This window comes from Carettochelys insculpta, chromosome 2, assembly GCF_033958435.1.
Source record: "Carettochelys insculpta isolate YL-2023 chromosome 2, ASM3395843v1, whole genome shotgun sequence".
In the NCBI taxonomy this organism is placed as follows: Eukaryota; Metazoa; Chordata; order Testudines; family Carettochelyidae; genus Carettochelys; species Carettochelys insculpta.
Genome location: NC_134138.1, coordinates 72,434,140 through 72,452,469, shown reverse-complemented (window position 1 = coordinate 72,452,469; position 18,330 = coordinate 72,434,140). Strand labels below are relative to the sequence as shown.

The window sequence follows — 18,330 nt, the reverse complement described above, 5'->3', positions numbered from 1 at the left end:
TATTCGGCACTGGTGAGGCCACATCTGGAATAGTGTGTCCAGTTTTCGGCCCCCCAGTATAAAAAGGATGTGGATTTGCTAGAGCAGGTTCAGCGAAGGGCAACAAAAATGATTAAGGGTCTGGAGCACAAGACCTATGAGGATAGGCTGAGGGATTTGGGCTTGTTTAGTTTACAGAAGAGAAGACTTAGAGGTGATTTAATAGCAGCCTTGAACTTCCTGAAGGGGAGCTCTAAAAAGGAGGGTGAGAAACTGTTCTCAGTGGTGTCAGATGGCAGAACAAGGAGTAATGGTCAGAAGCTGAAGAGGGAAAGGTGTAGATTAGATATTAGGATAAACTACTTCACCAGGCGGGTAGTGAAGCATTGGAATGCGTTGCCTAGAGAGGTGGTGGATTCTCCATCCCTTGAGGTCTTTAAGTCCCAGCCGGACGAGGTCCTGGCTGGGATGACTTAGTAGGGGTTGATCCTGCTTGAAGTAGGGGGCTGGACTAGATGACCTCCTGAGGTCCCTTCCAGCCCTGTGATTCTGTGGTTTTGTAAGGAGATGGTAGGGACAGGCAGACTTTAAGCTTTCTGGCTGTGTGTAGATTAGCCCCTAACTTCAAAGGCGGCATACTAATTAGGGTATTGCGGAGATTACTAATGAAGTGCCACAGTGAATATGCAGCACTTCACTAGGCTAAATCTCCCCCGTGGCAACTTCCAAGTGCTGGCATGAGTGTAGCTACGGGTCAGCTGCAGGTACTTCAAAGCGCCAGTGCTACTTCGAAGTCTCTTTACTTCCGGCTACACGCAAGTCAACACTCCGAAGTTTCACACTTATAAGTTGCCATGGGGCAGATTTAGCCTAGTGAAGTGATGGATATGCACTGCACCACTTCACTAGTAATCTCCCAACACCCTAATTAGCACGCCGCCTTCAAAGCTGGGGGCTACTCTAGACATAGCCTGTTAAGTTGCAAAAGATTAAAGATAATAATGACAAGAGGGTATAGACTAACCACTGAAGGAACAAACAGATGATTTGTACACATTACTCTGGCAATGTAAGGGGGCCTCCTTGTACTGAGCCTCAAGCCCTCTGATTTTGACATACGAAACCCTAAAGATAATGACAAAGTTATGCCTAATAAACTGATCTATGAAATGAGGTCATAGCTCCTTTAACTCATGTTCTGCAATGACACATTTTCAGGGTTAGTCTGAATGAACAAATGTTGCTGCTCAGAGCAGTTAGAGGGCATGTATTTGACCACACTCGTCTAAAATAAAGTTATCGAGCTCTACAATTTATATCACGTTGTACCTGTTTTTGTTCCTCTCCTAAGCCATCCCACATCGAAGCTACAATTTTGGAGACTTCACCAAACGTAGCATTTGGATTTTGTCCCTTGATGGCTGCTTGAGTGTCTCGGAAGAATAATGCATAGGCAGACACAGGCTTCTGTGGCTCATTAGGGTCCTTCTTCTTCTTCTTTTTGGGAGTTTTGGGTTTCTTTCCCATATCAGAAGCAGGTCGCTTCTCTCCTCCATTGATCTGTAATAAAGGTTCACAAAAGGATAGAAGCTCATTAAATTGTGAATCAGACAAAAAGCTTTATTTATCATTGAGAAATCTACAGTCTGTATACATTTTGGATTTTGCTTGGGAAAATGGCACTTTTAACTATAGTCTTTTGATAATCCAATACTGACAGCATTTCCCAGGGTTTCATCTATTAAATGCACTATAAATGTTCTAAGTTACACAACAGTTTTCCTAAAATGATTCATACATTTTGTTTTATACTGTTATCATCTCATTAATTGCTTATCATCTTTTTATCATTTCTGAGTCTTACAGCTAATGGTTGTTGGAGACCTGTAATGAGTAAAGCCATTACAGATTTCATTATACATTGACCATTAGTTTAATCATAAGAACCATTTAAGTAGAGAAAGAACAACATAACTTCCAATTTATATTTTTCTTTTCCTTCGAGGATTATTTTAACCTATGGCACAGTTAAATTCTCACTGACATTAGTCAGACTGTTCCTAGTGACTTAAGTAGGAGCTAGATGGGGAAATCAAGTGAATTGAGATGTTCAAAAATGCTAATTCCCATTGTATTATTCTTAAACAAAATCAAGAGAAACAAAATTTCAGATGTTTGGGTTGGAAATCTTTTGATCTATATAACAACTCAATTCAATGGAGTCAATGGCAAAACTCTCATTAACTCTTCAGGGGTAGGATCATTCCTTAAGTCCAGGATAAAGGAGCACGAGGCTCATGCACACAATGGATGTAAGGAAGAGCTTGTGTTTGTGAGTGTACCCACACGCTTAAAGTCCTGAGCCCTGGCTCCCTCTTGTGGAAGTCACTAAAGCTTGAAGAGATGCAAATTTTGAAAACCCAAATTTCCTTTACTATTTACTATGTATATTTCACTAGGGCTTCCAGCAGGTTTCAGCCCCCCACTTTCCCAGGCACTGTGCAAAAAATATGCAAAGGCACAGCCCTGATTCTTCAGGGCACTTAAGCTACATGGCACAAAGTGGCCTCAGTGGACTGGAGAAATCAGACTAACTGTATTTGACGCAAAGGTTTTTCATTTTAACAGACTCGGGGGGAGGTGGTTATGACATGCCAGATTACAGGTGTTCCTACCATAAACATAGATGCATAATGGGAGAGACTGGATATGCTGACATTGGACCAAAGCCTTCTCCCTTTTCCTGTGTCAACACACTGTATTCAATAAGACTAGTCAGGTGAGTAAAGTGAGTGGGGTTTGGCCCTTTGTGGCTTTTTAAGCGGAAGAGCACTGTGATGAATGAAACTTAAAAAGGAAATTGCTTGGTTCCTAGGCACAAGGTTGGGCAATCAGATATGCAGTTCGTGGTTGTGGAGTAAGCCAGCAAAGCTAGTGAAAAGAGGGAAGAAGTTATAAAATATAAGCTGCTTGTCTCAGACTTGCAGACTATTATTTCTCTGGACACTGTAGAAGAAACTTACAAGATCAATACTATATGATGGTCCATTACGTGCACACACAAAGAGCTCCCCAGTTAATTTGACCATCCTAATCCAAATTTTCCAAACTCTTCCAACTAACAGTTCACAGATCCCAGGAGCACAGATCCCTCAGTTAAAGTTCTTAGTATTGCTATTTTAAAGGGTTTTTCAAAACTCTGTTTTTGACCACAGGGATTTACAAGTTTGTAGATATTTAGGACAGCAGATGTCCAAACTACTATTTAATTATGTGATAAGTAATCGTAATAGGCATAAAAGGTAAGAGGAAAAAATGTTCTTGTAAATAGCACTAATATTTTATTCTCCAACCCAAATAACCAAGTGGTTTCGAATATCCCACCACTAAAAAGGGAGTATTCCCCAGGGAAACTGTTTGTTTTATAAAAATAAGTAAATAAAAAGAATTCCAGTACTAATAATCTTGTAAATGGCTGAGATGATGGCCTGCCTTATGCTCCCATCAGTCTATCAGTGTCATAGACTCCACTGTTAACCACAAAAGCAGAGACAGATGGGAAATAAAATAAAAAACATATATATTCTGCTAGGCACAGACTCCTGCCTCAAAATCCCTAGAGATGTAGTTAGCTCATGGTAATCCACCTCCTGTCATGCCTTATTGCTTAATTATAGTGATGTATTTAACTTATTTATCACAAGAAAGCAATAATCTTTCACTTTAAAAAAGTCTGCTGTAACTGCGTTGCACAGATGATAGATCACAAGACTATCTAGTGTAGGATTTAAGACTATCAAGTAAGGTACACTGTTGATATCTAAATGTCCCTTGAGAAGTTTGAAAATGTCTATAACTATATTTAAAATAAACTGCAATAGCACCAAATCCTTTAATGGCACTAGGAGAGCAGTTTTATGAACACTATCTTGCAGTAATCATTGTAGTTTAAAATAGATTTTAATCAAGCACGATCTGCATAATAGGCTGAACAAACGACACAGAATTCGACTTATAATTCTTACTGTATAAAATAAATATTGTAAAATCTCTACCACATAAAGAGAATGTGTGGTAGCAATTCCCTAGTAATCATGTTTCTGTTAGTTAATTTTTGCTACTTGCAGTCCTCTCAGTCTCTCTTCTCTAAACTACACTATTTGAAATTCTCATAAGTGAAATTAAAATGAGCATGAAAAAAAAGTCATCCATCTAGTGAGAAATACATATTTGCAAGCCTATAACTTTTCTAGCATCTCACAATTATGCCCAGCAATAACAGAATACATGTTTAATGATCCAACACTATGAATTATGGCAAGAATCACACAAATGTAGTATTTGAATTTTGAAGTGGTCAGAAAAAATGTGCAGTAAATGGGCACTTTGTTATAAATGGTTTTATAGTTACTCACAAACACTGATTTTTAAGGTCGTCTTTTTATTCATTTAACCACAGGCTTGAATATTGAATTTAGACGAATTGAGCACAGCCAGTTTTAAGATCTGCGTCTCCTACACAAATGCGTTCCTTGGCCAGAGAGCTTAGTTCCCACTTCCATTATTCTAAGCTACTTTCAGATCATTCACTTCCAACATCAAAATCATATTACTGTTATCCTTCTTCCTGAGTCTTACTGACAGGCAACCTGGGATGTCTTACTCTTAGAGCAACAGTATTGGAGCACTACATCCTCTACAAAGCCCTCTGTGATGGTGCTGCTGCTTCTCCCTTCGTGTTTCAGCTAGTGCCAATATGTATTTTAAGTCTGAGAGTTCTGTGTGAAACGGCCACTACTACCAACTGTGTGTGTGTCTTGAAATACCCATAGACTTTGCAATCATTTATATATATGGTGAGGGTTCCGTAGGCTGGACGGTTTTATCAGGAGCAAAATGTTGGGGGCACACAAGGGTGTCTTGTGCATTCCCAGCATCCTCCCACACTCACTGGAAGCATTGTGGTACTTCCAGAGGAACAGGAGGGCAGGGGGCAGAGCAGGGTGTGAGTGTAGAGCAGGGGCATGGAGGGAGTGGGACATGAGCAGAGCAGAAGTAGAGAGAGGGTGGGGCACACATGGAGCAGGGATGAGGAGAGGGTGTGATATGGGCAGAGCAGGGGCAGGGAGGGGAGTGGCAGAGGCATGTGGCCAGTGCCCCCCTGGATTCCCTCTCACTGTCCCCACTGGATTTTAGCATAATTTTTAGGCTTTTGACTGAAGAATGTATTTAAAATGAAGTTCCTTTCCTACTGGAGGTTCCATATGCAAACAGTCATACAGTTTCTTAAAGATGTTTGCTTCTATCCAGCACTGGTGATAGATTCATTACGCTAATATAGTCTGGTCCTGTGCCCACGGAAATCAATGGAAATTTGTCACCAACTTCAGCGGGAACAGGATTGCATGTCTAATGCAAAGACAAAACATCTGAGTATTCATTTTGTCAGTCTGTATACATAAATTGCCTACACATGAAGACAGTTTACAATCTCAGACCATTTAGACAATCATTTTTTTTTTAGACAGAACTGGGTATAGTTGTTAGATGGCATGACAAAGAAGAGTCTATTTTACTATCCAAGCTTTCACAAGAGGTGCAGCAATTATTCTTTCAAAACAGTAGGTTAGGTACTCCATTGGTGTAACAGCCCTACCTCCGCATCACTGACTTCAGTGAAGCTACAGAAGTCAGACTAGAACTCATTTTTTAGTAATACAGGTAGATGAGTTGAAAGATGTTGGGGCTGCCTGATTAAACAGAACGAGTAAAAATAACATGCTACACACTCAGTTATCACTCAGCCCTCATTTCAGGAAACTCTCACTGACTTCATGAAGTCATGCCTCAAAACCTTTTTTAATAAGATCTGGCAATTACCTCATGATTGCAGTGCATGATTGCCTGAGTAAGGACTACGTAAAAAACTCAGGAGCTGACCCATTATATAGTACCACACAATAATCTGCTTATGAAACAAAATAAAAAATCCCAGGGTTTATTACATAAAGTTGTGTTCAGATATGGGCTATCATATCTCCCACTGGCCAGAGATGGGCAGAGCATGTTCTGTGCAGCTGTCCTGTATCCCCATCCAGCCCATGTACAATTTCTTTCACCAGGTGGGACAAGAATGAAACAGGAGCTGGTCTGAAGGAATGGGAATCCTCAGTTGTCTGGGTATGGCAGCTTTAAGATCACTTTGCATCTGGCCACACACAAAGCTGCTAGAAGTCAAGAATCTATCCCAGTTAGTTGGCAGTTTCCGGGGACACAGCTGTCTTTGGAAACTATACCCAGGAGTTTTTATTTGTAGTGTTGTTGTAGATGTGTTAGTCCCAAGATAATAGTAAGACAAGGTGATGAGGTTACACATTTTACTGGACCAGCCTCTAAGGTCTCACTCACCAATACAGGTTGGTCCAGTAAAAGATGTTATCTCATCCAGCCTGGCTCTCTCAAAAGCTTTTACGTAAATTATATTAATACACTAATTTATGATGTTGATTAATCAGGATATCTCTACTTTTACATAGGAACACTGGATTGTTATACTATATCAGGCCTCTAGGCCAGTACACCAGTATCAGAGGGGTAGCCATGTTAATCTGCATTCGCAAAAATGAGAAGTCCTGTGGCATTTTATGGACTAACAGATTTATTGGAGCATAAGCTTTTGTGGGTGAAGCCCCACTTTGTCAGATATTGTTGTTGATATCATTTTTTTAGGCCAGTATACTGTCTCCAACATTGGCCAATACCAGTTCATTCAGAGGAAGGTGCAAGTAAACCCACAGTTGACAAATGCGAGATGACCTTCCCCCGTGAAGGTCTCATTCTAATACCAAATAGAGAATATTTTAAATCTTGAATCATATGGTTTTATATTCCTTCCAAAAATTGTATTAGTATTAACTATTATAACTCTGGAAGAATGTTAAGATAACAGTAATATATCAATTACTGTGTAATTAATAACTTCAATTCTGATTTAACATGCCTTCTTTTCCTGATCATTAAAGTAAGGATGGGATACCTACAAACTGGAGGCTGGAAGGAATTCTTCCTACACCACCATATTGGCTTCAGTGGTGTGAGGGTTTTTTTTGCCTTCCCCACACTGAGTGCCTGGGAGGACTTTTTTGGATAAGAAGACAAGGTGGCAGGCCACATGTCACAACTTATTTTGCAAGGTTGGGTGGATGTCCACAGCAGATACTACATAGGGAAGGCATCCAGATAAATGGTCTGCTTAGGGATTTAAAAGGAGGTAAAAAGTATTCTCATGGAATATGAGTGTCACCTACAATGTAAAGGCATGACATCTATATAGCCTTTCCAAGAAATTAATTTTATTATTATTAGAAGATATTTTCCTATTCTTCCGTCCTGGTTGCCATAGTCTTCTATTTTCTCAACCTGTGGCCAAGTGTCAAACAATAGCAAACTGTACAAACAATCCCATGCTTCGTTAGAAATAATATAATCCTTGACCTGGAACAAACACGCTTAGTACTTGAGAGAAAATTCAATCTTTATATTAAAGTCCTGTAAGAAATATTGTCCTTTACTCATTATTTCCCTATGAGGACCTTCCATTTTCCTCATTCTCCGAAGCGTGATGTTCACTCATGTGCTTTTAGGGCTGACGGAAAACTAGAAGATAGGTTTAAGGTGAAAGCCAAGCCTGTATCCACATCAGGCAGCCCTTTTATGCTTGTGGTACAAATACTGCGTGCTGTATGCACCTCACTGACACTCCTCATTGGCTGACAGCAACTTGTATATTTTATAACCTTCATAAATAAGGTACACATATGCCAAATAACACTTAGAGAGACTGACTCATTTAACTAATCCTAAAAACAGCCACCATTTTTTTTCTTTTTATTGCTAGTGCCTAACCATACCTTAGAGGTATCATCCCCTTCATCTTCATGGACTGAACTGGATGGTGAGGGAGTTGCAGACTTGCTTCCAGGTGGAGATGGAGAGTTATGGGGAACACTGTTTCCACCCATATTCAAACCAAGCTGAGTACTGAGCTGTGACTGGTTAATGGTAGTCAGCTGACCACGCTGCATCATTCCTGGCTGCCTAATATCTGCAGGTTGAACCCTTGGTCTCATGGCTGCCATCTGAGGGTGGGAACTATATTGAGCTCCTTCTGCATTCCGTAAATCTTGCATCTACAAAAGGAAAATTGGAAAGCAATAATTTTCCATCATCATGCCATCAAGTCCAAGTTCCCTTTGGCCTTAAAAGGAATCCCTGCGGATCTGATCTACAGATTATTTCATATTTAAGAGAACTGGAAGTATTTAATCAAAACATACGAGGTGTAAGGAATATAAAGAAACCAGCCAACTCTTGCATAATGCTGTTTGTTACGTACTAAATCATACAGATTCTTTTCAGCCCTTGGACAGGCAAAGCTCCCATTGACTTTCCTGAGAGTTTTTCCTGCTTCAGGCCTGAAGGAAATGGCCCTTCATTAACTGTCGTTTGGATATTTCAAAAATTAGTTTAAGAAATATAATAATACAAAATAGAAATGTCAGCATCCTGAATCAAAGTTCAAGACGGTTCTGATCTGTCTTATGCAGATGAGGTTGAGCTGCCAAGTTTTGACGTAGATCCATATTTCCCCAATATTTTAAGAAGATGAACTTCTAAGTTCAGTTTTACCTTGCCTAAAACTGCCCAAGACGTTAATTTTTACGATTCAGAAAATTGACTTAGGGCTCTATCAATAGGTGGATTAATTGAATAATGAACTGATTTGCTGCAACAGTCATATATATGAACCCAAACTGATAAAGCTGCAAGGTTGACAAATTTATCCATTGTGCTATTTGGGTCACTGCTTTTTAGCATTAATGAGACTCATGTTTAATTCAAGCAATGAATTCAGTCTCTGCAAGGATTAGAATGAAAAGCATTGGAGGATGAAGCTCTTATCCAGAGGTCAAATGTACTGTACATGGATACTATAGAAGATAGCCCCTAATTTTTATCCAATGTGCTCAAACTCATAGCCTGAGATAACTCAAATGCAGAGAGCAACTCAGTTTTTAAGCACAGGTGTTTTGGAGGGTGGTTTAAAGTTGAAGTGGCTATTCAAAGCTGAAAATGAAATGGATATAGTTATCTTAGTCTGTATCGAATAAGTATGCCATATATATCTGACAGAATTTGACAAAAATTACCTATGTACAAGTACTATAGTGCTACGGAAAAACAATAATAATCCAGTGTTCTAATATAACCATAGTTATTTTCCTGACAGACTTTTAGCCAGATCACCCAAGATGTTTGGATTTTCGCTTTAGATTTACACCCTATATCTTTCTCTCTCTTGCTCATGCACACCTGGGTGTGCTCATTCTCTTTCTTTCCTTTTATAGCCTGCTGGTCTATGAGATCCTTTTAAGAGAAGGAATTAGAATTGGAAAATAAAAAAACGAGTATCATCATTGCCATTTTTTCATTATGAATATTATAAGTGATTGTTTCAAAAGTTTATTTATAGGCTCTTTTATTTTTGTATTTTGACTTGTATTTTTGGAGATTGGCTCATGCTAATAAATATCCTGGAATCTCGGATATTTACAGCTGTTGTCCTAAAAATTATCTGAAGTCGTTTTAACAATATGGCACCTCTCAGTATATTCTTGGTATTGCTTTATGAATTAATATTTCTGGAATACAATAGCTTTATTAATACCCTCAGTTCACGTTCCTTCAACTGAAAAACAAAACAAAACAGGGCACAGTATCAGCTGAGGACTGAAATCTTGAAAAACATTTGTATTTTTAAAGATTACTACTGACTTTCTGCTCCCTTTTTTTTTTTCAAATACCAGCTTCCCTCCTAGTACATATTAGCCTTGAAAGCTATCATTATCTCTGCCTCTAGCAGACAATCTATATCAAAACAGTTGTACACATAAAACAGTAACTACTTCTTGGCTGTATCTCTTCTGATCCAGCTGTTTCACTGAATAGCAGTTGGTGAATGGAGAACTTGAACATGGGTAGCCCTGAGGCCTTATTTGCTAATGTTACTCACCAGCTGCTGCTTTATGTGATGTTAGCAGGCAAGGCTTGGAAGTTTGCCAGTTGCAGCAAGAACAAGGGAAAGTGAGGTATCTCTGAAGCCCTTCCATTTACCCCTGTCTGACATCTTTTGACACTGAGCATTGCTGAGTGCTATCCCCAGGGTCACTGCTTGGGTTAATATATGAATAGAGCTTACATTTCACCCCTTTGTACACTGTTTTTGGGGTACCTCGGAGACAATTGAAGGAAACTACAGACCAGTGCTAAACATAGACCCTTTTGGCTTCATATATGAAAGGAAGCTGTAAATGCAAAGTAAGTTAATTTTTTCATTAGAAATATTCTAATCATTGTAAAATGCACTATTTAATACCAAACAAGTATTTTTCTCCATGTTCCAAATAATTATGCAAGTATACACCTCAGTGTAGGCTGGTCTCAAATATAATAATATCATATCATATCATGTCACCAGGTATCTAAAAGGGTGTCATAAGGCAGAGGGAGGGAACTTGTTCTTCCTTGCCTCTGAGGATGGAACAAGAGGCAATGGACTGAAATTGCAGCAGGGGAGGTTCAGGTTGGACATTAGGAAAAAGCTCCTAACTGTCAGGGTGATCAAACAGTGGAATGAATTGCCAAGGGAGGTGGTAGAATCTCCATCACTGGAGCTATTTAAGAAGAGGTTAGATAGATGGTTTTCAGGGATGGTCTAGAAAGTGCTTGGTCCTGCCATGAGGGCAGGGGGCTGGACTCGATGGCCTCTCGAGGTCCCTTCCAGTCCTACTCTTCTATGATTCTATGATATTGTTATTTTTACTTATACTGTATTTGCCAACTGACAACATGCCATTGGCCATCCAAACTAATTTGTTATTAAAACCTCCCTATCTTGCCAAGATGCTCATTATAATCAGCTCCTCAGAGATCAGAACAAACCAACTCAAAGTGGAACCAGACCCTGCCAAAACAACAGATGCAAAACCCACAAACCCATCTCCACTGCTGTAATGATCAACATGTCCCACAACCCCGTTCAAGATTCTTGGTCCTACATTTGTCTATCACAGCATGGTATGCACCTTATTCAGGGCATCAAATGCTCCAACAACAAGTGTATGAATGAAACCAGGCAATGGCAATGCTCTTAAATGAACTCACACAGAAAAATGAAGAAAGTGGAAAACTCCTTATCATACCTTGCATACTTTCCACAAAGTGACCACTTCATTTCTGACCTATCAGTTCTCACTCTCAAAGGAAACCTACACAAAACCTTCAAAAGTTGAATCTGGGAACTTAAATTAATAAACTGCCTAAACACTAAAAACATATATATATATATATATATATATATTCAGTAAAGACACTGGATTTAACTCGAACCCACTGACCCTTCTTTTCCTATGATTGCAGAGGTGTTAATTACCCACTACTTCTAGACCGCTCTGTTGCAATATGTGTTAACTTATTATGATTAACAATCCCTTCCACTTTGTATTTGCTGTGACACCTTATCTATCCCAGACCTGAAAAATACTTCTTTGTAGAATAAAAGCTTATCTTTTTCACCAGCAAAGATAATATGTCACCCACCTTATCTCTCTGTCATTAAGACCTCTTTATACAACCTGCACATAGCAAGAGCCATTGACACCCTAGAATTGCTCTGTATTTTCTACATTGCTCTCCTAGTTTTTAAATAACATACAGTACAGATTTGGAAGGACAGGACAGAAGGCATCAAGGAAGATACTGGACAGTATTCATAACAAGCAAAAAATACACCATTATCAGCGAAACCAAAATAATATGTCCGTTCCGCTAAGGAGATTACAGATGAAGCAGGTCAACAGAGAGCTGTTATAAGAGAGTATATTTTTCAATTATATGTCAGATACAATCAACTTTTCTTGTGAATTAAAAACAAACAAACAAAAAAACCCACCACCACATTGATACAGGTTTCCATTGCACTTACCTCTGTAGAAGTATGAGGAAAAAGCATGAAGAGTGCCTCTTTATTTTGCATTAATATTCCAATTTAGACATGAAAGCCTGGCCCACCGTTGCAAGGTAAGGTGATCGCAGTTATGCTAGTTATGTAAATTATGTAATTTAAGTGGCTGGACTTTGATTGAATTACAGTGGTCTCTACACAGCTCTGTGTTGGGGCAGACACTCTCCCACTGACGTATCATCTCTCCACCAGACCCACAACATTGACACTGCTTTATCGATTGGAGCAGCACCGATTTAGCTGGTAATGAAGATGAAATCTAAGGAAAAAAATCCTCAAACCAGCCTGAGAAGGTACAATGGGTGCAAGGCAGATGTCTGAAAGGAAGGAAGGAATCCTTCCAAGGCTTTCACCTCCCTTCTGTACAAAAGTGGGGACACATATAGGAGATTCTATGTAGCTGTGGATCATTTCCTCTGTCCTGTCTCTCACCCTTCCTTGCCACCTCCTGCATGGATTTTCCAAATCCTCACACAATCCACAGTGGACACAATGGGGCTATTCCCAGAGAGGGAGCAGCTATCCACAGACACATTCTATGTACTGGAATTTTTAAAAAAGCAGGCACTTAACTATGTTAAAGTTGATTTTAAAATAACCATGAAACTACTCCATGGAAAGCAATTCACAACAGATGGGAACAGAGAATGTTACTTTTGTAGACCACTGATGGGGAAGTTTAAGCTTTTCAAGCAATGCAAGATACTCAGGGACATTTGAAATTTCTTACACTTAGTCCAATACAAACCTGTAACAATAGTAGCACCAAACATTTATATTCAGAGCAGAGGAAAGGGCCATTATTATGTTCTGTCTCAACTTACAAGTTTTTAAAGGTTGTTTTTGTTCAGTATTTAAATGAAAACAAAATATTTTGAACAAAATCCAAGGAAGGTGCGTACCTATATGTGCATGTGTCAGATTGGATACTGGCCTCGGATCTGAGATATCCGTCGTCAAATCCCTACTGCGCCTGATTCAGAATAGCTTCTTCATTGCAGGGCAGAGAGTTGACCCAAATATTCAAAAGAGTTTGATTTACACTGTAGTGGGGCCAGAAGGCCACAATCAGTATTGCGGGCCCACTGTGCTGGGTACTCAACAGCAAAGTCTGTGGTTGCGGAAATTACTCTTTCCTGCACCAGCTGTTTCTGTGGAGTTCCACAAGAGAATGACAAGTGGTGTTGCCTGAAGTGGGCAGAGAAAAGGGCTGGAGGGTTTTACCAGGTGAACACAGCTACAGAATGCCATCGGGACTATTTGAAGACCTACCACAGAAATCACAGAGTGGAGCTATTAAATCAATGAAGTCCCAGGGTTGCCCCAGTCATGTGCCAGTTCTGGCCAGTTGTGCCATGGTTTGCTGGCCCTCTAATATACAAAATGGGGTCACTTTCAAAAGTCACAGTCCTGAAAGACTTTCCCATCATTTAGGCTTTACATCAGCCGGAAGAAGATGCCTAGAATGGGCCTAGGTCTTCAACCTTGCAAAAACAAACAAACAAACAAACAAACCTTCAAAGTAGCACTACATTATGGGATCCAAGACAGATAAGATTGGTGAGTTTTTTAGCTCAATATACTATTAAATGGTAGAATTCCACTGAGTTATCCATATTGATCTATGAAAACAATATATTGGCACTTTGCTCCTTGAGGCAGAGACATTAGCCTCCTACCTGAAACACTCTGACTCTGTAGAGGAAATAATAATTGTACAGAAAGCACTCCCTTATTCTTTGTAAGCATTACCTGTATATATAACACCGCCATGGGTTACTTTGAAACCGAAACTCCTGCCCTTTCGTTTTTTTTTTTTTTTTAAATAAAGACTTACAAATCTCACCATTATTATTTGTCTTGGACTCACATTCAGTATGCAGGCTACAGAAAGCTAAGTTGCTGAATACTCTTTGCAGAAGAAAATAATGAGGCATGGCAGTCTGATGGCTGAATTCCAACTTGGAAAAGAAAGTTTAAGATATCAGAATATGAGAAATGTAGATGTAACAGAGAATAAAGATAGTCCATATCTGACAACCTCAGTGAACTCCCTGTTGGTAGAATAATCATAGTAGTTGGCATTTCTATACAACTTTCCACCCGAGAAGCTCAGCATGCTTCACTAACATTCAACATCCCCATAACGTAGTATTTTATACATTTCAGTAACGTAGCTAAGTATTTTTATTCTCATTTTACAGAAGAGGAAACTGGGGCACATCTTCTGAATGTTTGTTTCTGCTTTTCAATTATAGGCACAAATCTGAGTAGCTGCATCTCTAAGTTCAAATAAGGTAGTCAAGAGATGCAACTTCTGAGGTTTGCACCTAAAATCCACAGTGTAGGTGAAAATCAGGTATAAAAATTGAGACTTCTGTTTCACTATAGTTGAAAATATACTTCTAACTACTTGCCCAAAGCAGCTGGAGAAAACAGAAGTCATATGGTTCAAAGACCACTTCCTCTTTTCTCCCATGACTTTAAAGTGAACATGGAAGATGGACCCTCTACCTAGAACACATCCAATATGACCCCAACATGGAAATGTCTAAATGGGAGGCTATCTGGGTGTATTATCCTGATATTTTTTCCTGATACAATGACTGGGACAGGATCCAAGAAGCCATTCATGCATCTGAGGTACAACATCACAAAGGAGTAACTTGATTTTCTGATGTAAGCCTGGATACCACGAAGAAACAAAGACATGTCAATTGTTATGGCCTGGCACCTACAGATTCAAAAGTTGATGAAAGAAGCGAATTTGGTCTTTAAGGGAAAAGCTAGAGGGGCAGTTTAAAATTTGCACCTATGGGGAGGATGGGTCTGCTGATGAAGGCTGCTGAGAGCGCGGATAGTTCTTTGCACCATGCCAGAGAGGTCAGACTTAGATCGGGGGGAAGCAACTCATTACTTCTACATCATATCCTATTGCTTGTGTAAGGCTGATGAAACCAGGTCATCAGCAGGAGGGAATGAATGCGTGACCTCAGGAGCTAAAACCCTGTGCTCCACTGCATAGCTAAAAGCCAGATGGCTCTCAACTAAGGCCACAGAGTAGAGACTTCACGCTCCCTTTTCAGTGGTCTCAGTGCCTCTGCAGTTACACTTGCATGTGGCTTGATATCAGCTATGTTCTAGTAAGTTGGTTGAGATACAGATGTCAGGAGAGCAAACCCAAATTACCTTCCACTACATATTTTCTAATTAGAATTCTGAACTGGTGCATTCCCCAGACACTAGTACTACATTCTCCCAGAGTCATTCATTCTGGGGCTTTACAGGCTCCCTATAAGTTCATTGGAAGGAAGGAGCTTGGAGTTGCTTTCTATTGCTACAGTCTTCTCCCCTGGCTAAACCTTCATCTTCATATGTTGTCAGACATAATTTATGCTAAAATTATAAACCACAAGTATGTTAAATCCTGGTTTTAGTCAGGTTGACAAAAGTTAGCTTGAAAATTGTGAGATTGAAATATATATATATTAAGTCTTTGAATGTGTTCTCTGCTTTTGAGCCCATGTCTTCAAGTTTTTCACCATCACCATGAATTCTAGATGTCTTCAGTGAAAGTTAAGTGTTTCGCATAATTACATTTCAAGAAAAAAAGCAAATCTCACAAGTTGAGGTTTCAAGATAAAACACCAAATCTCACAAGACTCAAGGTAAAATTGAGATGGAATGAGACAGAGATGCACTTGAGAGAATATACCAGTAATTTATTATTTAGAACATCTGATGTGTTTTGTAATTATCCAAAATGTGACAGTCATACACCCCAGAAATCAAAAATCCAAATTTAAGAGAGTTCCAAACATGTTAAAGTATGGAAATGCACAGTGCAGGAAGAAATGACCAATTCAGGATATGAAGGTCCTTCATTCGGTGTTGTAGTAAGAGCATACGATAATAATAAAATTATCATTAAAGGATTTTAGTGGATTCAGATTAGCTGAAACTGGTTTTTGAAAGACAACTTAAATATTTGCATGCTTTTTTCTTAATGGTGTGCTGTTATATAGAGAGAAACACCAGTAATGGCTCACCATCTGTATCTGCAGGGGAGAAAAGAGTCAAAAATGACCCTCATACTTCAGGGAATTTTGAAATCTGAACCAGGATCTGAATCCAAAATTTATTACTGTCTCTCCTAACTTTACAGTAGAATGAACAACCCCCCAGATCCAAATGCTCCTAAAATATTTGTGTCTGGGAGTGTAGGAAACGTAGAGATGGGAAGAAACTAAAATCAAGGATGAAATTTGGCAATTCAGATCCATTTCTGTTTATTATACATATCTAAAAGGATTACTTTTAGGAAAGCCTGGTAAAGAAAGTTCAGTTAATGTAAATACAGAAGAGTAAAAACAGTGCACAGATTAACACCGGAAACATCATCCTTTTTATCTACTATATATTTGAGAGAGAGTGTTTGTGGGCAAGCAAGTGGGCAAGTCTGTCTGTTTAAGACCTCCTCCTAAACAGTAAGGCCATGTCTACACGACAAGCCTCTGTTGACAGAAGTGACTGTCGGAATGGATTTCCCAGGAAAACTTCTGTCGACAGATTACATCTACATGTAAAAGCAGACCAAAAGAACAATCTGCTCTGTTGACAGAGAGCAACCAGACTGACTGGCCCTCTCTCAACAGAGGAGCTGACCAGACGCTCTGCAAACAGGGCTGCCCAGTGAACCAGAAGCCCTGTCTGTTGACAAAAGGGCCACAGAGCATCTACATGACTGTTCTGTCAACAGAACACTGTTGAAAGAGGCGTTATACCTGAATGGGGAGAGGTATAACACTGTTGACAGATGCTCCAGGTTTTGTGGACAAACTGCCAACAAAGTGAGTTTTACATGTAGATGCTCCACGGTTTTTCCTGACAAAAGTGCAGCTTTGTTGGGAAAAGCTTCTTGTGCAGACACAGCCTGAGAGCTAGGACCACCAAATTTGGTATGCAGCTTCCTCTGACCATAACTTATGGCAAGGTAAGGGTGTGGTTGTTAGCCCTCCTCATCCCCAAACCCCCACTCCTGTACCCCCCACACCAGCCCCCTGCCCTGACCCACTACTCATCCCCAAAACCGCACTCCTGCACCCCCCAGGTCTCCAGTCCCCTGTCCTGAGCTGCTCCTCATCCTGATCCCTGACTCCAGCATCACCAATACACACCAATCCTATGCTGTGAGCCGCTCCTTACCCCAAATCCTCACTCCTGCACCCCTCCACATCTTCAGCACCCTGCCCTGAGCTCCTCTTCACCCCCACAAGCCCTGCCTCCTCCACTAGCCCCAGAATTTAAAAAAAGTCTGCTATTAAGTTAACTACTTAAAACTTTCTAAAATCACTGTTAAAAAGAATAAAGCCTTTTCACATTGTCTTATGTAGCACTGGCTTGGTAAGTGACCTTAAGCACCTTTACCACAATTAAATACTCAAAATTTGATTGCAAAATTTTATAGCACAATAATATCGTGACATGAATACAGTAATATACAGTTTCTATATTTCTTGGTACAATATTTTGTGAGCATTAATATTCCCTTCTACTTTATTATTTAATATCCTTTGAGTCACAAAGGGCCAAGTACTGAAAGCCAACCATTACACAAACAAAACACCTACAGACTTCTTTTCAGTCTAATATTATAACCCTTTATTTTAAACAACCTCCAAATAAATTTCATTATAATAAGTTTTTAAAAGGGTTAAAAACCTATTAAATGTCAAAGAATTTGCCTGACTCAAACTTCCAATAAAGAAACAGAATAGCCTTTCTTTCTGAATTATTTAAATCTTTACTGACTGTGCCCTGAACCATGAAATTAGAAAAGTGTTATTAGAAGTGTTCTCTGGTTTTTATAAAAGTTGTAGCATAGAACGTATCAAACCACAGTCTTTAACTAGACTAGTTAAATAAATAGGTTTTTAATCCCACATACATGGTTTCTACTGATATAAAAGGGTCATAATTAAAAATCTGGCCTGCAAATTGAAGATAATAAAATTATTATTACAGGAGCATACATGCCCATTTTGTATATTCTGGATGCATGTTTCCACTTTAATTTGGACAAATATCTTCCATTTTGTTTGATCCTGCAAAGTTCACTAATTTGGATCCTCTCTGCAAACGATTAGGGTTTTAATAGTGACTAATTTTAAGGTATTAATGGTGACTAATTTGAGTTATCTTCTTTTTAAAGTGTCTAATGCTTACAGGGTCAACAGCAGGTATAGACTGACAATAGACCAGTAGGATCC

At 39.4% G+C, this 18,330-nt stretch overlaps 1 protein-coding gene across 2 annotated transcripts in view; it reads right to left on the bottom strand.

Moving 5' to 3' along the window:
• Positions 1-18,330, bottom strand: part of TOX (thymocyte selection associated high mobility group box) — a 289,645-nt gene that overhangs the window by 44,996 nt on the left and 226,319 nt on the right. For both annotated transcript variants that reach the window (XM_074985767.1, XM_074985768.1), the window contains exons 4-5: positions 7,890-8,168; positions 1,309-1,539 (exon numbers count right to left, since the gene is read on the bottom strand). In XM_074985767.1, coding sequence (XP_074841868.1) covers positions 1,309-1,539; positions 7,890-8,168 — 510 coding nt within the window. The remainder of the gene's footprint in view (positions 1-1,308; positions 1,540-7,889; positions 8,169-18,330) is intronic.